Below are 21,800 nucleotides of genomic sequence, written 5' to 3'. Positions count from 1 at the left end.
TCTCAATTGGTCTTAATTACCTGAAAGAAAGTAGAAAGATAATCTAAGTCTTGCTATTTCTTCTAGGTCTAGGATGATCAAAGAACGGGTGTGATCCTAACAGACAACTTAGATGTTCTGGAACCGAGAAGTTCATCACAAAAAGTGCCATTTCCCCCCTCTAATTGCAGTTGAACCAGTCATTGAAATTATAAACATCATCACAATTACCACATTCATCTGCAACAGTGGAATAATATTTACCAAGTGAGTAGCTCAACATTATTTTAGATTTATGAAATATCCATGCATTTATTCAGTAGTCCTCACCTGTAATACTTTATTCATGCAGGGAGCAATACAATATTGTATTTTCACTGTCCTATCTCCATCCCAATTGGGTGATAGGTCCAGTGTTCACTGTTAAGAACTATCCCAAGCAGCTCACGTCCCAAATACCCATCTAAATCAGAGGTTCCAAACAAAAGAATAATTTTGCCTCCAGAGGACAATTGGCAAGGTCTGGAGACATATGCAATTGCCACAACAGAAGTATGGTGTGTGTGGGGAAGGTGGGGCAGGCAGTGCTACTGGCATCTAGAGGAAGAGGCCAGGGATGCTGCTAAATATCTTAGGATGCACAAGACAGCTCTACCCTAACAAAGAAAGATCCAACCCAAATGTGAATAGTGCCAAGGGCCCTGGAAACCACGGAGACAGTAAATGCTTGGTTAAAGTGCAAGAAACAAAGCAAAAAGGTAGAGAATGATAAGAGAAGGGCATGACCAAAGGGGGGGGGGTGGATCATGACAAAGTAAGCGAATAGAGCAAACATGAGAAATGTGATGATGTGAAATAGCACAAGATGGGCAAACAGATTAACATTGATCGTGGAAAATAAATTCTCCGAACGTTGCCCTCTGCCCTAATATGTTTCACGTGCAGAACTAGGCCTGAGTTATGTTTTTAGTAGTACTATGCTGGAGAGTCTGGGGTGATCATTAGCAGAAAGGAAATTATTCCTATGAATACAAATAAATGTGTACTAAGAGGTTTCAATATTCCAGTGAGCCATCACAAAACTGCTAGAAATCTCTCTTACAAATTAGACATGAGTATCTGAGAAAATGATCTTAAAAAACTATGAACATAATTTTATAAACTGAGAGGAAGATTCTTTATAAGTAAAATTTTAATTTAATCTTGCTTAAAGTCTTGGGCACAAATTTAAACTATATATTTTAGGAGATAGGTTCTGTCAGCCCATATTTTCAAGAAAATGGAGACCATGGTAGTTAATTTTGTTTAATGTTTATTATTATTTTTTTTTTTGAGGGAGGGGAGGGGCAGTGAAAGAGGAGAGAGAGGATCCCAAGCAGACTCCATGCTGTCAGCACAGAGCCTGACTTGGGACTCCATTTCACAAACTGTGAGATCATGACCTGAGCTGAAATCAAGAGTCGGATGCTTAACTGAGCCAGCTAGGCGCTCCACCAATAAATCCCTTTTAGGGCAAACCCTATTTGGCATCTATTTATCAAAGGACTACAACTAACACATTGGATCAGCAACCAGGTTTGTTTATTTTTTTTTTAATTTTTTAATGTTAATTTTTGTTTTTGAGAGAGAGATAGAGCATGAGCCAGGTAGGGGCAGAGAGAGAAGAAGACACACAATCTGAAGCAGGCTCTAGGCTCTGAACTGTGAGATCATGACCTGAGCCGAAGTCAGATGCTTAACCGACTGAGCCAACCAGACACCCCAAGATTTGTTTATTTTTTTATATGAAGTGGTAACTTACTCTTTGGATTGTCAGTAATGAGTTTTGTGTGATTTACTCATGTTTTTTGAAATCATTTTTGTTTTATTACTATTGAAACTTAAATTTTTTTGTCTCCATTACTGCACTTGCTACATGATGGTGAGTTAGAATTGTATGTGTGTGAACTTCATGAAGGCAGGGAATTTAGGCCTTTGTTCAGAACAATGTCTTGTCTATAATCAGAAATCAATAAATATTTTTCCAACGAATGCCTAACTAAAATAATTCTCTAAAGTAATCAGATGAACAAATCCACCTACCAGGGGAAATAAACCTTTTAACATGCAATATATGACATGTATTTGAATTGTGCTTTAAATTTCTTGTTTCCTATTGAGTAACTTATGTCATATGAAACAGATAATACAAAACAAAACAAAAAGATGCTTTCCTAATGAAGACAGTCAAAGGTGCGTGATGCATTCAATACATGTACCATATGAATAAAAAAAATGGAATGCCATAATTCATGGTAGAAAAAAAGTTTATTTTAAATGCCAATTCTAGGGATGCCTGGGTGGCTCAGTCGGTTGGGCAGCTGACTTCGGCTCGGGTCGTGATCTCATGGTCCATGTCTGTGAGTTCAAGTCCTGCGTCGGGCTCTGTGCTGACAGCTCAGAGCCTGAGCCTGCTCCGAGCTCTGTGTCATCCTCTCTCTCTGTACCTCCTCCGCTCACACTCTGTCTCTCTCTCTCTCTCCCTCTCTCTCAAAAATAAATAAACGTTAAAAATTGTTTAAATGCCAATTCTATTTGAAATTTAAGTGAAAGAATTCTAAGATAACAATAAGAGAAAAATCTTAGAAAGAAAGTAACAGAAGGGATTCTGGGCATTGACATAAGAATGAAATTTCAACATATATCTCATATGTCTGATTTAGAAAAAAAGGTCACTTTGTCCACAGTGAATCACATACTTCTGGGAGGACTGTGACGGCAAGTCCTGCTGAAGGAGATGGTCAGTGATTGCAGATATTGGACAAGCTGCATGTTAACATTTCATAAGGTACAAACATAACCGTGAGATAATGGGGGATATTCAGTAAGCTGACCTAAAAAAGCGAGAGCTAAAAGCTGGTTGGTTACAAGTTGACTGGCAACTCCTGGAAGAAAAATAAGTTGGACAACAGAAGCTGAACCCACAGCCCAGAGATTGGAAACCAGTGCTCCCATAACCAAAAGACCCAAGGCCAATGTTTCCACATCCCAGAGATCCAGTGTAATTTGTTTGGCAGGGTCCAAAGAAGATGGAATTCTTTGGACGGAAGCAAGATGTCTGGTAGGATCTGGCCCCAGTACAGGATGTCCAGCAGCTGGTGGGCTCACAGTAGGTCTCCTGGCAGCCACCAAAGAGAGAGGAGCCCAGCTGGCAGGTGCTGGGAGAGTAGACTGCATTGCTGGGGTAGAAAGAGTCATAGGTGGAAACGGGGTGCCCCAGGTAACCTCCAAGAGAGCTGGAGGAGAAGCTTCCAGAACTGCGGTTGTAGTGCATGTTGGGGGTTCTGAGTTCAGCTGAGTTGCAGAGAGGTTTGGTGAGTGTGACTGTTACCTTCTACTGGAACCTTATTATATACCCTAGCAATGGGGTAGTAGCATGTGCCCTTTTTAATAAGAATGCTTAATTAGGCTCCAGTCAAAATGAAATCCATTAACCATCAAAGCCCTTTTTTATGAACAAAGACTTTTAAATGAAAGAATCTCATTAGTTTTTCAAAGCGATTGTTCATGAGGTAAAAATGTCACCTCTCATTCACCTGGTTTGGGTAGATGAATGTAATTGTATGGTAAGTGTCCTTTTAAGATTGGTGTTTTATTCATCTACCCCTCAAGATATTGTATCGAATGGGTAACACAGTGAGAAATTTGCCATGTTTAAAGTTCTCAAAAAAGTGCTTTGTAGGCTGGAGGGGATATTTATTTTGTTCCAAGTTTAGGAACCCAATTGAGAATAACAACAACAAAATCCGTACACTCTGTTTCCTCCCCCAAATCTCGTGGCCCTTATAGAAGAAATAAACCCCTGTGCATTCCTAATTGATGGAAAAGCTAAATGAATATCCTACACATTTGGATTTTGGTTTTCCTACAACACAAGTGCCCAAGCTGCTTTTGTGTGTATAAGTATTTGATTTAAAAATAGAGGGTCTAATATCTGCAAGAGTACTTTGAAGATTACATTGTAAAAATACTGAAGTCGGGGAATCCTTGCCCTGAAGTTGACTTGCTTCCTGTTAAAGTCACCGATAAATTGTCAAAAACTCTTCATCCCTATAAAGTTTAAGTAATTTTTTGGTGGTGTTGATGTGATTGAAAACGAGAGAATAAGCACTACACATAAAAAAAATGGGTCTTTTAGTCTCGTAGTTTCCTCTCATAGGGTGGGAATTTTACTATAGAAGGTAAAGGAAATCAAGAAATTAGGAAAGTGTCTACCCTATGTAGACTTCAAAGAAATAACAAATGTTTGAAGAATTCATAGTTACAAATGACTTTTATAAATTGAAATGGGGTGGGGGAAATCAGAAAAGACGATAATGTGAAATTCAGAATGAATGCCTTTGATTCTACCCAGAGGATTAGTATCATTAGTATCTTTCTAGACTCTCCGGCCAAGGTCATCATTGACTGCAAGTGGAGTAGAGCATGGTTACGGGAAATGGCTTAAAATATCCTGTGGGAATGGGCAAACCTCCTAGGATGCCCATCTTCAAAAATTGAAATGTTGTCCAGTGGAAATGAGCTGAGACTCATTCTAGAAAGAACTGAGATTACTAAGTGGAAGCTTTAATGTAAGATTCAGCTAAAAATCTAAGACAAGCCACTGTTGTAGGTAATGAGATTTCCATCTTGAGGGCACTGGGAATAGCTTATCAGGATGTTGTCAATGGGATTCCAACCTGGTAGAGGACTGGAGATAATTGTTAAACTCCCTTCCAAATTGTAGACTTCATGGGTCTGAACTTTTTGAGTAGGTGAATTGGTTTTCAAGAATGTTTCATATATTACCCAACATAGTTTGTCCTCTTTCTAAAATAAGCAAATCTTATTTATTAGGCTTCTTAATTATGAATAGCAGAAAGCATTCTACTATATTCCAAACCTTCCTATTTTATTTGTGTATAAAATATTGAACATTGGAGTGCCTGGATGACTCAGTCAGTTGAGCATCCAACTCTTGATTTCAGCTCAGGTCATGATCCCAGAGTTGTGAGAATGAGCCTTGTGGCAGGCTCTATGCTGAGCGTGGAGACTTCTTAAGATTCTCTCTCTCCATCTGCCCCTCTCCCCCGCTGACAATCTTTCTCTCTCTGTCTCAAAAACAAAAATAAAAACAAAAACAAAAATATGGAACACCAAAACATCCGTGTATTCAACTCACCTAAATCGAATTTGCTTGCTTGTTTGGATGTCATCTGCTCTTATATAAGCTGTTTCTGTGGAAGAATATTCTATAAGTCAGGTATTAGGGAATTTTTTTTACATTCTTACCTCCACAAAATGGAGGTTTTTGCACTCCAACACTTTTGTTCAGAAGTGGAAAGGAAATGCTCTACGGTGAAATGAACAAATCAAACAGCACAGAAGCCACAGGAAGATAAACTTTCTCAATCTCTCTACTTCCTCAAGGTATCAATCTTCATTACCCTACTACATTGAGGTGGAATATGAGTCATAGAACAAGAAAAAATATGACCATTATTTTAGAAATTTTGTAATGCTTGTCAGAAACACCTGAAAACAATTTAAGTCAAAGTGATGTATGTTGCTTTCTGAGGCAAGGAAGAATCTCCTTAAGATGGCTCCTTTGGTCCAATACTTCAAGGCAATTACCTTATAAACTTTCTTTAGAACAAGAACATTTTCCAGAGTCTGGGGAGTTTTTTTTTTTTTAATGATCAACACTACTTCTGATTAAAGATAGAAATACATTGGGCATTTTTGCCACGTTTTGGTTTTTTAATGCTTTTTCAGCAATCCTAGATGAATCGCCTCTAACATTCCAAAATAGCATAAAGCAATTTATAATATTTAATTTATACCACAGTAAACACACACATACACACATACACACACAAGAAAGAAAAACTAAGATTGATATATACATATATATATATATATATATATATATATTTAAGTTTATTTAGAAAGAGAGAGAGGGAGCAGGTGGGGGAGGGCAGAGAGACAGAGAGAGAGAGAGAGAGAGAGAGAGAGAGAGAGAGAATCCCAAGCAGGCTCCATGCTGTCAGTGCAGAGCCTGACACAGGGCTCGATCCTATGAACTGTGAGATCATGACCTGAGCTGAAATCAGCTGACTGAACCACCCAGGCGCCCCCAAGATTGACTCTTACTAGTTTTCATACACTTTAAGCAAACCCTGAATTCCTCAATTCCCTGAAATAAGGGAATCTCAGTTAACATTTCACTGAAGCCATTCAAATTGAGATCTGACTTTTAAAAAATCCTCATACATCTTGCATATTACCATTGCTGCTTCCTGATGACACCATTCATTAAGGAAACTTGCTTGGCAACAATCAATGTATGTTTTTGTTTAAAAGAAATGACTATGAATAGATCAGTTAGTTAGCAACTTTGCCATCCAGATGGCAACAATTTGAGGCAGATTGTGAAAGGGGTATCAATTATTTTTAATTAAGCCAGCTTTCCTCCTCCCAGACACTGTCTACCTCTAAAGCAGTTCTCTGAGTGATCTGCTGGGTGACCTTTGGTAGAGGAAGATGACTAATAGCTTTGAAGATTCAATGCTATTACCTGAATTCCAAGCCACAAACATTACTGTGCTTTCCAGTTGTAAAACCACAAAAACTACATGCGTTTGATTATGATGATCTTTTCAATTCAATTAAAAGCAGAAGGTAACCTGTTTTTATGTGTCATGCAAACGGCACACCCAATGATAAGGGTATATAAATGCCCCAGTCCAAGATGTGACATTCAAACTCAGAATCTTGCTGTAAAGCACATCTCCTGTCACCATGTCCCACAACTGCTGCTCTGGAAACATCTCCTCTCAGTCCCTTGGGGGGTTCCTGCGCTACCCAGGATCTTCCTGTGGATCTCTCTACCCCAACAACCTGTTCCTCAGCACTAATCTCCACTCTCCCAGCAGGTGCCAGCTGGGCTCCTCTCTCTACAGTGGCTGTCAGGAGACCTGCTGTGACCCCACCGGCTTCCGGACATCCTATCTGGTGTCCAGCCCCTGCCAGACGTCCTGCTACCAACCAAGGACCTCCATGTTCTACAGCCCCTGCCAGACAATGTATTCTGGGTCTCTGGACTTTGGCTCCAATGGCTTTCAATCTTTTGGTTATGGCTCTCCCTTTCTGGGTTTTGGATCCAGTGGTTTCCAATCAATGGGGTGTGGTCCCAATGCTTTTTCATCCCTGAGTTGTAGATCGAGCTTTTATCGTCCAATGTCCTTCTCTTCTAGAAGTTGCCAGTCTGCTTTTTACCAACCAACCTGTGGATCTGGCTTCTACTAATCTTATGGTTGAACATAATACCTCCTATGTCTAGAAATTTAACGCAATAACTACTATATCAAGATCCATGCGACCTATTGATCTCCTGTCCTATCATTAGCTTACAAATTTGACTTATACTGTTACCTATTATGGATTAGAAATAACTTGAGTTCCAGTAATTGGAAAATACATTCATTGAAGAAAGATGTTGAAGCAGTTTTCTTGTAGTTATATAGATGTAGTACTGAGGCATGTTTCTTTCTTAATATCAACTAGTTATTTCTTCTAGTGCATTTGTTTCAAATTTTACAAAATGGAAAAATATAAGTTTAAATAAAAATATATTATATGACCTTCACATATAAGATTTTCATATTATTTGTTTACTCTGTGTCTTCAAAACTACTTTTAAACATCTGAATGGATATTTCTGATATTTGTGTTTATCATTTAAAATTTTTTTATTTTAGCCAGTAAAGTCATCAGGGCACCTGGATGGCTTGAGTAAGCATCAGACTCTTGATTTCAGCTTGGGTCATGGTCTCACAGGGTGTGAGTTCCAGCCCCATGTCAGGCTCTATGCAGACAGTGCAGAGCCTGCTTGGGATTCTCTCTCCCTCTCTCTCTGTCCCTCGCCTTCTCTCATGCTCTCTCTCTCTCTCTGTCAAAATAAATAAATAAACATTTTTTTAAGTCAAATCATCAACTGTCTTTTTGGTTTGAAAGAAATGATTTCATCTTTAATGTCTACTCCATATCTTCACATGATAAAATCTAGACATATATTTTTTATTGAAAATTTTTTTACATTTATTTATTTTTGAGAGACAGAGTGAGACGAAGTGAGAATGAGGGAGGGGCAGAGAGAGAGGGAGACACAGGATCTGAAGCAGGCTCCAGGCTCTGAGCTGTCAGCACAAAGCCCGACGCGGGGCTCGAACCCACAGACCGTGAGATCATGACCTGAGTCGAAGTCGGACTCTCAACTGACTGAGCCACCCAGGTGCCCCTAGACATATATTTTTAAGAAAACAAACAATTGTGGCCTTTTGTTCTGTATGGAGTGAGAAATTTCAATGTTTTTATGCAGAATAATTATAAATTGTAAAGGATATTAAACATACCACATAATTTTAGAAAGAAGATTACTTTAATAACTGTATCCTAAAATATAAGAGAAAGTGGACTGAAGTTCTCCAGTAGTAAGTTAGACGTTAGTGAATTAGATTTGGTGAGGCTTCCATTAACCCCATTCTGCTGACATAGAAGAAATCAAGTCTCAAGTGTTGAATCACTACATTGTACATCTGAAACTAATATAGCACTGTGTGTTAACTACAATGGAATTAAAATAAAATTTTAATAATAATGGGAAAAAGAGACCAAGTCTCTAAATTAAATATCTAACACATTCCAATATTTATTAGTAGGTAAGCACAGCAGAGTCAGTCCTGTAAGTTTGGTGAAGTCCCAACATGCTCCTGCTTTGCGGTTGTTTGGTTGATAACACTCATTGGAAAACAACAACGACAAAACAAAACCCAAAGCCAATGCAAATATTCTGTTTCAGCATTCAGCCAAACATCCGGGCAGATGACAACCTCCGAATCAGCACCTCTGTCCCAGATTTTTACCCTCTCAGTCAAGGGCAATGTTACTGAAGGCACAGAGAGCTAAATTCTTACCCACAGGGTAACCGTATGTCTTGGTTTATTCTGTCTGGTTTAGCATCCAGTCTCATTTTTTCATGGTCTTAGAGTTTTTACTTATGAGTGATCATTGAATCAACATAAGTGAGATAGGTTTGAGAGGCCTCCACTTTACTTTGGTCATGCTTTCAGCTAGTGGGGTATAAGATGCATATACAGTGAACAGAGTCTTTGCTTTAACCAATGTTAAATCCGAAAGAAGACAAACCTTTTCTTATCCTTCCGTTGTTCGTCCTTTTTGAATAAAATCGGATTATTGCTTTTCTTTCGAAGACAGTGTGCAAAGGGATCGCTGAGAAACAATTACACTCCAATACAAATGGTAGGACAGCTCACACATTCAAATCTTGGTGGAGGGTCATTTGTTTTTCTAACCTGGTCGGCACTGCTTTGGCTCTCTTGATGGTGCACAACCTGTAATACAATACACCGTGTTACCAGTGGGTGGAGTTAGTGAGAAATTTGAGAATTACTGATTAGCTGTATATGAAATATGAGCATGCACTTGAGGCTGCCACACCACATATAAAGAATAATTTACATGCCCTTGCTGCCGTCGTTTGACCGCATATTACATTAGTTAAATCTGCAGCTATTAGTTTTGTTTGGAAACATTTTCTTCTTTAAACTTTGCAAAATTTTATTCTCAGGAGGAATTACTCAAAGAAAAGTTCATACTCAATGAAAAAGGTAAATACAGAATTTCTGTTATTAAAGCAGTTGACGGTCAATATATAATCTGAACCATAATTTGAAACTATTTACTATCCACTATGGAGGTCAGCAATGGCACTGACCACATGAAAAGTTAGAGACAATTTTGCTGAAGAAGCATCAGTAGCTACTTCAAAGTACAAGTTTTTTCCAAGTTTATATTTTTTTTAAATAATCTCTGCACCCAACGTGGGACTCAAACTCATGACCCCGAGATCAAGAGTCACATGCTCTTTCTACTGAGCCAACCAGGTGCCCAAAGGTAGTTTTTATGATAATGTGAGGAGAGAAAAATTCTCTAAAGGCCTGATATACAAGGGAAGCCATCTTAGACTTATTTCTAAGTCAGCCTGACTGTACATTAACTTTTTTCAAACCAAAAGCCTGATTGATGGCCGCCATAATGCATTGTATACCTACTTTGTGAATGAGGAGCCTTAAGGAAAACCATCTTGTCCTTGAGATATTGATCATTGCTCCTACTTCCTGCATTCCTTCATTTTACAGCTGATGATTTCTACCTATTTGTCAATCTATAATTTTTTTGAACTTTTCCAAGATTGTAAAAAAGTACATAACCCTGTAAAGACTGTTCATTCTCAGGAGCACTTTCTTTCCAGTGAAGATTGTGTTTTCCGGGCAGCTGTCCTAATTGGGGCTTGAGTAAGACTCTATTTTCATTCTATATTAGAGTTCTTGCTGGCAAATCTGCATCACCAAATGCTTCCAAAGATGATTATCATTAGCAGTTGCAAAAGATGTGTTAACATATCACTCGGATACACATATTTTTATTTAGGTCGAATAACTATGCTAATGATCTTCACGCATGTTAAACCCTAAGTTTTCTCGTGCATTCGAAAAGAACACACACGCAAAAGCAATAGCTGTTGATGTGCTCTTCCATTAGAGTTGTGTTTGTTTTACTCTTGTTCATTTGTTTCATATCAATTTAATTATTAGACCAGCCGAAGAACCTGAAGAGTGAGAGTAAAATGTTCTCCCAACACCACGTGAAGAATCCAAGGATGTAAAGCTATCGAAAATTCATGATGCTCTATTTGACCATGTTAATGTGAAGCCATTTAAAGAGTTTAACCCTGGGGCGCTTGGGTGGCTCAGTCGGTTAAGCGTCCGACTTCAGCTCAGGTCAAGATCTCGCGGTCTGTGAGTTTGAGCCCCGCGTGGGTCTTTGGGCTGATGGCTCAGAGCCTGGAGTCTGCTTCTGATTCTGTGTCTCCCTCTCTCTCTGACTCTCCCCCGTTCATGCTCTGTCTCTCTCTGTCTCAACAATAAATAAACTTAAAAAAAAAATAAAAAAAAAAAATTCAACCCTGAAGCTAAAATCATTGGTTGTTGCCTCAGTAATAATAAAAAATACAAATATGGTGAAGCGCAACATCATGGCAAAGATGAGTAAGATTCCTGTGGAGAAGCAATAGTTGTAAGTACTGTAAACAAATGACTCCTAATTGTATCCAAAAAAGCTTCAGTATCTTGCTAATCAAACTGGAAGCAGTAGTTTAAAAACTTTAAAAGCAGTCACATATGTACCCACAGGTTAGTTCGGCAATCAATGCTTTTCCTCACCTCATCTGTAACCTCTGTTGTATTATTAATTATCTTTGTGCTTTTGTGTTGCTGGTTTTAAGGTTATTAGTACGTTATTTTTACATGACAAAGCACACACAAAGAATTTTCTTTTGTTTCTTGCTTGGGTTAAGTACTCTGCCATGCTGGATTCTAAATCTTTTTTTTTTTTTTTCCTACACCTATGCTATTTCTGCATCTATAATATAGTTTTCTCTACTCAAGGACTTTCCCGTGATTTTTCTCAGATTGTCTCCTTCAACCTGACTCACCAAGATGGGAATACAGTTTACAGTATCTGGGAGATGTCACAAGAGTTTGGTGATTTTATTTTTTTTAATTTCAGAGAAAAGTTTCTAGGGGGCGACAGGATTTGCGTTGGGGAATTTGAAGGGAAGATAAGAAATCTGTCAAGTTGCATAAGAATTATCTTCCTCTTCTTATTTATTTTATCTTTTTAATTTTCTTTTTTTTAAATTTTTTTTAATGTTTATTTATTTTTGAGACAGAGAGAGACAGAGCATGAATGGGGGAGGGTCAGAGAGAGAGGGAGACATAGAATCTGAAACAGGCTCCAGGCTCTGAGCTGTCAGCACAGAGCCTGACGCGGGGCTCGAGATCACGGACCGCGAGATCATGACCTGAGCCGAAGTCAGACGTTTAACCCACTCAGCCATCCAGGCGCCCCTAATTTTCAACAAGAAGCTAATTATCTCCAGTTTTTAGCTGCTGGTATTGAACTTGAATATACCAAGTGAGATGTAAGGGAGCTTTTTTTTTTGTTCTTTTTTAACTATTTAACTGTTCATAGCGTTGGGTATTGAGGAAGGGAACATCATGATGAGACACTAATAATGGTAATTCAACTGAATTGTCAGGGCACTCAAGATTTCTAGCTATATCTTCCTGAGAGGAAATCAAATATTTCTCTCTCAGTGTATTATTAGGTATTATAGTTAATACACATATTTTTAAAAGAAATTAGCTCATCCTTCCCACAGGTTCTTCTTCTAAAGTCTAAATTTATTTTCAGTTTTACTCTTTATCATGCATATCGCTCATGAGGGTGCTAATGAAACAAGATGCCATAGGAGTTGAAGTCTATTCATATAAAACAATTTCTGTAGCACAAGAGGTACTGAGGTGAGGTACAGAGGTACTCTGGTGAAATAAGGGGTTGCATATTAAAAAAAATCAGAAAAGAACAATAAAATAGCTTCAGGAGATCAAATTCTGCTAGATATTTGATTTATAAGCTTCGGCAAGCTTCTAATCCTTTGGAGTTTTTATTCCCTTATCTCTGGAAAGGTCTATAAGACAATGTTTATCTTTCTCACAGGAATGTTTGAACATTAAATGGAGGAGGTATATCTGATACCTCTCGTGTCCTCCATTATATCCTCATTCTCTTGCTCGGATCCAGGCACAGATATGGTGAACAATTTCATGCAGACTTCAACCCTCTTTGCCCAGACAGGTCCTCCCCTGCCGACCACAGCACATCTTTCGTTCTTGACCTGGGCTTCTCTGAGGTTACAGCCAGGAAAACAAATGGAGCTCACGGTGAATCCTTCTTTGCACAATGAATAACGTTCTAGGAAGTTAACACACATCTGGGACAATCTCGAACCAATGGTAGAGATGGGAGCTATTGAATAAATGCTTCCACCTATCGATCAGATCCCGGCGTAGACAATTCCAAGAGTCATTCTATACATTTCTAAAAAGCCCCAGGAAGATTGGGTCCCCACTGCCCACTGTAATAACAACTAAAAATATGTCCCTTAATGAGATTTTCCTCTCTGATTCTTTCACCTTCCATGATCTTCCAAACTTGCTCCCTGGGATCTTGTGCCAAGTAAACCACCTGCACCCAGGTTTCTGACTTCAGCTTATTTTGGGGAGACAGAGATTGAAGTTAAGCCTCATAAACATAAATGCTTGTTCAACATTGCTTGGGTGTGTTCCTCTTTGCCTGATTCAGGTTGAACCTTGGAGAAGCATTAGGAGGTTATCCACACTTCCTTAACCCAGTTACTACCCATCTAAGATCACTGTGAATCTTACACATGTTTATAGGCAAAGCTCGGGAACACTTCACCTGTTTGCAGGCAGAGACCCTGGCACTTATGCTAACCAACAGAGAGCATACATAGCACCTGACCTGTGAGCTCATTTTTTTTTTCTGCTGAAAATCCACACTCAGATTCTAGACTTTGAGGTATGTGTCTGATGATGTGTAGCCTCACCTTATAAATTACATCGTATTCTTGTTGTCTGCATTTCTAGTTTATGCACCAATTTCTTTGTGTTCCTTTATCAGCAAAAACACATGTCCTTTATTCTTAAGCAAATGTCACTGACAGTGAGACATGTACAATATAGACCTCCGGGAAATGACTACCCCCAACAGGAAACATATCCAATGTCAACAGAAATGTGCTCAAATCTATCATGTGGTAAGTTCAAAAACTTGGTTTCAGAGTCATATTGATATTCATCTAAATCTCCCAAATCCATAAAATACAAACAACTACAAGCAAATAATAATAATAAAAAGAAGATGAACAATATATTTGAGTGCTGGATTACATACATTTATTAGATTAAAATTTTCATTTTCAATTCCATTTCAATGAAGCATATATTCAATCACTAGTACAGAATTTAGAACTTAATTTGAGAATACGCATTAAGTTCAGAGTCAGCCAGAAGTCGATGATGCAAGAAACTGATGATTTAGGAATAAAAGATTAGTAGTAATTGGTGGAAATGAAAATGATGGCTGTGCCAAGTAGAGACTTTGACATCAATCCTCAGAAGCATCTGGACCCTCAACAAGTTGACGTATAGAAGCCAGATTCACAGGTTGGCCTGTAACAGGATTGACAGCTCCTCGAGGTAAAGTAGGTAGGGCGGCAGAATCTGGATCCATAGGCCAGCAGAGGGAAGCAATGGACTCTATAACCCAGGGGTCTGAAGCCCTGGGATCCATAGCCCAGTGAGTAGCAGCTTCTGGACCCAAAGCCCACAGACCCAGGGTAAGCAGTCCAGCAGGGGCTGTAGAACGTGGAGGTCCTCGGGAGGGAGCAGGACGTCTGGCAGGGGCTGGACACCACGCAGGACGTCCGGCAGCTGGTGGGCTCACAGCAGGTCTCCTGACAGCCGCTGTAGAGGGAGGAGCCCAGCTGGCAGGTGCTGGGAGAGCAGAGGTCAGTGCGGTAGACCAGGTTGCTGGGGTAGGAAGAGCCACAGGAGAAGCTTGGGTAGCGCAGGTAGCCCCCAAGGGAGCGGGAGGAGAAGTTTCCAGAGCAGCAGCTGTAGGACATGTTGAAGGGAGATGTGAGTTCACCTGAGTTACGGTGAGAAGGCTCTGAGGTTGAATGTCGCCTCCTAGACTGGGGCATTTATATACCCTCAGCAGCAGGTGTGGTGGCCTACATGGTCATCCTTTACGTATTTGTGAATCTTCATTTACATATGTGTAACTCAGAAATCTCTGTAATTGCAGTTGGATAGTCTCCCACATCTTGTATTTATGGGTGCTATAATTTTGGTGTTACAGCCAAAGCCAATGAACTGCTCCTATGTCAGAAATATCGTGACTGTATGACATTAATGATCATCCCATCATGATGAGGAAAGCACCAGAGCCAGGAGAGATTTTCCTCGGGCTTGTGCTTCCTGCGTCTGCTTCTTGTGTATCAACATCTGTTTTGTTGATGGATGCCTTCCTCCTAAGAGTGGGGAATGAGACACATCATTTTTTTTTTTCTGGTGCATGGATTGGGGGCACAGTTTCTACCTAGATGGAGCCTTCCTTGAAAGATCCCCCTTGTCACCATTCATTCCCATGCTCCAAAATTACTTGGTGGTGATTCGTTATGCCAACAATGGAGAGAGATGCACCAAGCACTAGTTGTCCACTGCGTCTCTTGTCCAATGAAGAGAGACAAAAGACGTAAAACAAAGACCGAGAGAGATGACCGGACATTGATGGGCACCTTGCCACATACCTAAAGATGGGGTGACAACAAAAGGGCGCGGTTGAAACAACCCCGGGGAGGATCAATCTAAGTCCCTCTCCGGGCAGTCAAGAAAAACACACCACTATGGTGAGGGCAGGGAACAGCGGAAAGAGAACCATATAAGCTTAGGGAGTTTAGCCTTTTTTCTAGCGCATTCTTAAATGATGATCTGTTACACCCTGATGTCTTTATACTCAAAAACTTTCAACAGTAGTGTACCTTATGAATTTTGATGTGCTATCCTTTTTTATCATCTTCATTTATAAATATCCAGGTCTTCTACCATCTCAGAATGTCTTAGCTTTTTACGGCACAGGGTTTGAATGTTATTTTGGTAGTTGCACAGCCAGGTACCTCCCTACGTTTTCTTGCCTAAATGTTTCTTTTCAGTCCCTTTTCCTCAGGGTACATGAATATCTCTCTCTTTCTCTCTGTCTCTGTCTCTGTCCCTCTCTGTCTCCAACTCAATCTGTGCCCCCGCCACTTTCCACTCTTGTTTTTTTCTGTGTTAAGTTTGATTATTTCCTTTTTCTTTCTTGTTTTGTTCTTTTTTGCCATTGTTGAACTAGAAATTGAAAGTGTTTTTTAAGTTTGATAATCTATCGTATTCTTAGAGTATAACCAACTGCTTTCTAAGTTCCATGTTAAAGTAATGTCAGTTAAAAAATAAATAAATAAAATGAAACCAGTGAAATAATATTTTAGACCCGGGAGAATGTAGTATCATGGTTGATGTCAATATTTTCTTATTTTACTTTCTAATAAAACTCTAATACACTCACAACGGTAATGATAACAACTATTGAATTTTCTCAATAATTTGTACCCATTTTAAAAGTAGCATCATCTAGACCTTCTAGAAGGAAGAGGACTGAGTAGAGAAGTAAATGACCTCAATTCAAACAGCTACTTAGTGAGTCCTTGATTTTCCGTCCTTCAAAATTGGAATTTCTCCTTGCTCTGTGCGTCAGCAAATAGGCAAAGTATCCTATTGATACGGTACTGTGGGTACTATTACTTCCCAATTTTTTCTGCTTTTAAACATAACTCTTTAAAATTATCTTAATGTTGGCCAAAGAGTACAAGGTTTTAGTTATGTGGGAAGAACACATTCTGAGGATCTAATGTGCAACATGGTACCTATAGTTACTAATAATACAAATATCATGTTAATATAGTTAAAATTTGCTAAGAAAGATATTCTCAAGTGTTTTAACCACATGCACAAAAAGTGTAACCATGTGGAATGGCAAAAAATCAAAAATTGTTTGATTTTGATAATCATTCACAATGTAGATCTATATCTAAATATCGCATCATACACCTTAAATACATATAGCTTCTTTGTCTCTTGTACTTCAATAAAGCTGGAAAAAAGCAAAATAATCTTGAAGATAAAACTTGTGGGTTAAAAGGGAGCATAGATGTATTAGGCAAATTGCAAAAGTTAATGAATTTGTCTTCAATTACTCTTGGTTCCTTGTTCAAGTATCCCTCTTAACAAGAGGTATTCTTCTCATCCTTTTGCCTCTAAATCTCTAAATCTTCATCCACATTAAGCTAATATAATTTTCAAAAAGATTTGTCAATTCCCCAACCTTGGGCTAATTCCTTAACCTTGGACCCAGAGATTATATTGTTTGTTTTATATAGCATAGACTTCCACATTTTTTTGAACTGATTTATTTATCAACAATTAAAAATTGTGATACTTCACATAAAATTTATCACTCGGGGCTGTACCTGTAGTGGCTTCTGATCTTTTGATAGCAGAGTCCCATCATGAAACTCTGAATAAAATGGATTTCATATTTGAGGCATGTTTCCAACAGAATCTCATCCGTAGTTGAGAGTTACAACGTTTGGCACCGACTTGCTGTTCTTCAAGTGACCAGTCACTAACATGCTAGGGATGCTTCTTTTACTAATTTTTTAGGTTAGAAGTTCAATAAGCAAAAACCCATACTTCTTAATTAAAGATTCTCTCGACTCACTATGTATTATCAATTATAGCCATAAAATGTATGGTTATTTTCCAAGATAGGTTAGAAGCATTTGAATTCTACATTCTTGAAAGTATGTTCATTAGACAAAGATGTCATGGCTGCTTTTCTTATATGTGTTACATGCAGTTATCAAGCACATTTCTGTCTGTAATATATTCTTGGTATTTCTCCCTAGGGATCATTTAATTTAAATTTTATACAGCGGATCAACATTGAAGATTTCTCAATAAGCATATCAGTGAGGTATCCAAGTATGTGTGTTTTTTCTTTTTCTATAAATTATCCAGAAGCAATGGCTGAGAACATGGATTCAAATGCAAGTTGTTCCTCTGGGAGTCGATCTGGTAATTACCTGCAGGGGAGTGCGAAGTGTGGTAGACAATGGAAGGAAAGCAATGCAGGCGAGTTACCAAGCCAGGACAACTAGAATTCAATCTTAGTGGAGAATTCCCTGCACAGGGCTCACCAAGCCCTTATGGAGTGAAACAAATCCTCGGGTAGAGTTTTGTAGCTACCCCAGTAATCAGTACACTTTGGAGCGTACAGATGATTACCCAGGGGAGGTAGGCAGGATACGACAGCTTTGGTTAGGGATGGGGTGTCACTAGATACAATAAATATGAAAAGATCTGGGAAAATAAAATGGGATGAGAAAAGCAGGCAGGGATGAAGGGACATGGTCAATTTAGGCCATATTGCAACGCAGGGTAAAGTGTGTGTACGTGGTACAGAAATTGCAGACAGAGTTGGAAAGAAAGGCTGGACGCTCACAATGGTAGCATTTGAATCTCCTGGATTTGGTAGGTGTCGTCTACTACCATTGAAACTACTATAACACGACTTTTAAATGGTCACCTTCACTGTAGCAACTCACTTATTTGAATCATTCCTATGTATCGTTGAAATAAAATTTTTCAAAATTACATATAGTTAGCAAGTTAATGTTGCTTAAAATATTGAAACTTTTCTCTCAATGAGAATAGAAAATACCTAAGTATGCCAGAGTCCCAGAGGTACTCTATGGGCCAGAACTAAGTCAAAAGAAATGAACCTACATCTGGAGTTGCCATTCGCTTAAAATTGTATGTTGATTTTGAAAGTACTGACTGAGAGGCTAAGAGAATTCCATAAACTCACTGGGCTTAAGAAATAATATTGGAATTCAGGATCTACCAGAGTTGAGGTCATGGCAAATATCCCAGACCTTGGAGAGCCAATTCCTAGAAGTAAAATTGAATTGTTAATAAACAGCTTTTTCATACGGACTGAAGCCCAGGTATGAACTATCCCAACCACTGATTGGATTAAAACGACCCAGGGTGCTGTGACCTTATCCTAGAAGGCTGCCTGAAGCATAAGTCAATTCTTTCTGGAAGAGGGTACATCATTCTGGAGTGTGTGTGTGTGTGTGTGTGTTTCACAAATATATATCTATTAACCTCTCAAAATATTGTGGGAATATGAGAAGAAAAGACAAACAAAAGAGAACACCAGAAAACACAATCTGAAATACATGGTCTACATTTCAAAATCAGACATTAAAATAATTACGTGAAGAAGAATTTAACAATAGGAAATAGGAAGGTATTATTAAGGAATGATTACGTTTAAAGAAGTAAAGGTAAGATTGAGAATTTTGGCAGAAAACTAAAAGCCACACAACAGAACCTCATTGAAATATTGGAAATTTACAATATATCTGATTTATAAAACTTAACTGATATGTGTTATCAGGAGAGGGAACAAAGCGGAACAGAAAATGAATGAATTGGGAGATGGGGTAGAAAGAAATTCCCAAGCTAAAGCATAAAGTCATAAAAAGAATGAAAACAGAGAAAAGAGTCTAAGAGGCATATGTAACATAGGTTAACAGTGTACTTTGCTCATAACTGGAATCAGAGACATCCCATGTGTCCTAGGACCTAGTTTCTCTAATATCTCTGCTGTATCATAGCACAATGGGGCCCTTAGTCAACTAAGCCTCCTGCAGTTGAGGATCTGAGAAGGAAATTCTCAGGGCTGATACACGTATGGATGAGAATCTATTAGGACTACAGGCTTCATATCAGATATATGGAATCTAAAACCCAATTATTTTCTTCCCTCCTTTAAATATTGCTTAGTTCTTTGATTCTCCTCCTAAAGGCCCCCACTGATCTCCACTTGCAATTCTGTTTTGGTACTGTCCCTCACTGTAGCCATGTCTCCAAATAAATGTCCAGGCTTCTCTCTGTGCCTTTAACAGTCAATGATTGGCTGGTATCTTTTCCCCCTTCCATTGGATCTGAGACATATTGTGTAAGAGAATGTGGATATAGATGGACAATAACTTTGGAAAATGAGAAAACATGGTGACAAGTAAGGTCAGTATTTACTATGTTCCTATTAAAGCCAAAACTATGCCTCTGATCAATTGACAAAGAAGGAAAATAGTTATATTTTATTCCCTACCATTTGAGAAAAGTATGTGCCCATTATTGCTGGAAACAAAATACCTGAAGATTCTGATTCTGACAAGAGGAAAGGAAAGGCTTTCCTGGCTTAGATGGGATGATCATTAATGTCAAACGGTCACGGTATTTCTGACATAGGAGCAGTTCATTGGCTTTGGCTGTAACACCAAAATTATAGCACCCATAAATACAAGATGTGGGAGACTATCCAGCTGCAATTACAGAGATTTCTGAGTTACACATATGCAAATGAAGACGCACAAATACGTAAAGGATGACCATGTAGGCCACCACACCTGCTGCTGAGGGTATATAAATGCCCCAGTCTAGGAGGTGACATTCAACCTCAGAGCCTTCTCACCATAACTCAGGTGAACTCACATCTCCCTTCAACATGTCCTACAGCTGCTGCTCTGGAAACTTCTCCTCCCGCTCCCTTGGGGGCTACCTGCGCTACCCAAGCTTCTCCTGTGGCTCTTCCTACCCCAGCAACCTGGTCTACCGCACTGACCTCTGCTCTCCCAGCACCTGCCAGCTGGGCTCCTCCCTCTACAGCGGCTGTCAGGAGACCTGCTGTGAGCCCACCAGCTGCCAGACGTCCTGCGTGGTGTCCAGCCCCTGCCAGACGTCCTGCTCCCTCCCGAGGACCTCCACGTTCTACAGCCCTTGCTGGACTGCTTACCCTGGGTCTGTGGGCTTTGGGTCCAGAAGCTGCTACTCACTGGGCTATGGATCCCAGGGCTTCAGACCTCTGGGTTATAGAGTCTGTGGTTTCCCTTCCCTGAGCTATGGATCCAGTTTCTGTCGCCAATCTATTTTCCTTTGAGAAGTTTCCATCCATCTTGTAATGGGCACTCTGTCGATCTGGCTTCTACTCATTAGTGTGTCAAAGAGCCAAATCCATTTGAAACAGGCAGATTCTGTGATGAGATTATCTATTGTCTTAATTTTCTCCATTTGAAAGCATCTAATATTCCCTGATTGCCACCAACTTTACCTTGCCTGCTCTCAAACACCGGCTGATAGAAGAACCCGGTCAGACTACAAGATTAATTAGTAATTCAAATTGCATGTTGATAGAATTTATGGTTTTGCATTTCTCTCAAAAATAGAAGAAAAGTCAAATGATTTTATTTTAATAAACTCTTTTTTCTGCTGTCTAAATCTGCTGTCAATGTTGTTATTTATTAGTGATGTGTCAAGTAGGAACTGTGTTATCATTACTGCGGGTAATGGCCATTGGAAATCTCAGATTTTAAAGGCTGTGCGCTAATTTTGGTTGGGCTTGGGTATTTTCTCCTGTTGAAGCAAGACTTCCTTGGATGCCAACAGTTTCTAGGTACAGCCTTTTTCTCAATGATATCTCAAGAGATTTGAATGTCTTGTTCAGACAATAAATATAGACCATGCATAAAAAGACATCATAGAGACATTATGCATCAGAGAAATTTGAAGAATGTGCGAACAAAATTTAGATTTACATGATGAAGCTGTGCATGCAGGTTATTCAAATGAAAGACTAGGGTGTGGGTGTAAAATTTCAGAAAAGAGCACCTATGAGGTTTAGCTAATCACAGTGAAGGTATGTCACATATTTTTTTTAATTGACTAAATCCCTGTACTCCAATTACTGTTTTCAATCTGCTCAAATTATCTCCATTTGTATAAGAACAACTTAGATGGGAACAAACCTAGCTGGGAAGGAACTAGGCTCAGCAGGTGTGAACTTGCACCTGGGTTCTTTGCCAACATACACAGTGAATCTAACTCTATACATGAAACCTTTATTATCATTGAAAATGATTGTTTCCGCTGCATATTGAAATGAAATGAGATATTCTTTATTTGTACCAGATTCTCTCCTACATCCAAGTGTTATAAATGTAAGGTGCTAACATGTAACATAGATACTAACTATATAGTAGATAACACAGACAGTATAACATACTACCATAGACAGCACGATAGCAACCAGAGACATTATATTCACACAGAACAAGCAATGTTTAAATA

The 21,800-nt window shown here is 39.0% G+C and overlaps 4 protein-coding genes across 4 annotated transcripts; 2 read left to right on the top strand and 2 right to left on the bottom strand.

Annotated features, from left to right (window-relative positions):
• Positions 1–2,532: 2,532 nt before the first annotated feature.
• On the bottom strand, positions 2,533–3,360 carry LOC131511476 (keratin-associated protein 15-1). The gene has a single exon (XM_058729123.1). It carries the CDS (start codon positions 3,290–3,292, stop codon positions 2,840–2,842), a length of 453 nt encoding a protein of 150 aa, XP_058585106.1. The 5' UTR covers positions 3,293–3,360; the 3' UTR covers positions 2,533–2,839.
• Positions 3,361–6,748: 3,388 nt separating this feature from the next.
• LOC131511475 (keratin-associated protein 13-1-like) lies at positions 6,749–7,645 on the top strand. The gene has a single exon (XM_058729122.1). The coding sequence runs from the start codon at positions 6,799–6,801 to the stop codon at positions 7,303–7,305; it is 507 nt and encodes a 168-aa protein (XP_058585105.1). The 5' UTR covers positions 6,749–6,798; the 3' UTR covers positions 7,306–7,645.
• A 6,474-nt stretch (positions 7,646–14,119) lies between these two features.
• Positions 14,120–14,680, bottom strand: LOC131511474 (keratin-associated protein 13-1-like). Its single transcript, XM_058729121.1, has one exon. It carries the CDS (start codon positions 14,627–14,629, stop codon positions 14,135–14,137), a length of 495 nt encoding a protein of 164 aa, XP_058585104.1. The 5' UTR covers positions 14,630–14,680; the 3' UTR covers positions 14,120–14,134.
• Positions 14,681–20,135: 5,455 nt separating this feature from the next.
• On the top strand, positions 20,136–20,613 carry LOC131511473 (keratin-associated protein 13-1-like). The gene has a single exon (XM_058729120.1). The coding sequence runs from the start codon at positions 20,182–20,184 to the stop codon at positions 20,611–20,613; it is 432 nt and encodes a 143-aa protein (XP_058585103.1). The 5' UTR covers positions 20,136–20,181.
• Positions 20,614–21,800: the final 1,187 nt, after the last annotated feature.

The sequence above is a fragment of the Neofelis nebulosa genome, chromosome 5 (assembly GCF_028018385.1).
Source record: "Neofelis nebulosa isolate mNeoNeb1 chromosome 5, mNeoNeb1.pri, whole genome shotgun sequence".
NCBI lineage: Eukaryota > Metazoa > Chordata > Mammalia > Carnivora > Felidae > Neofelis > Neofelis nebulosa.
Note: the sequence above shows the minus strand (reverse complement) of the source record. Positions and strands in the feature narration are given on the sequence as shown.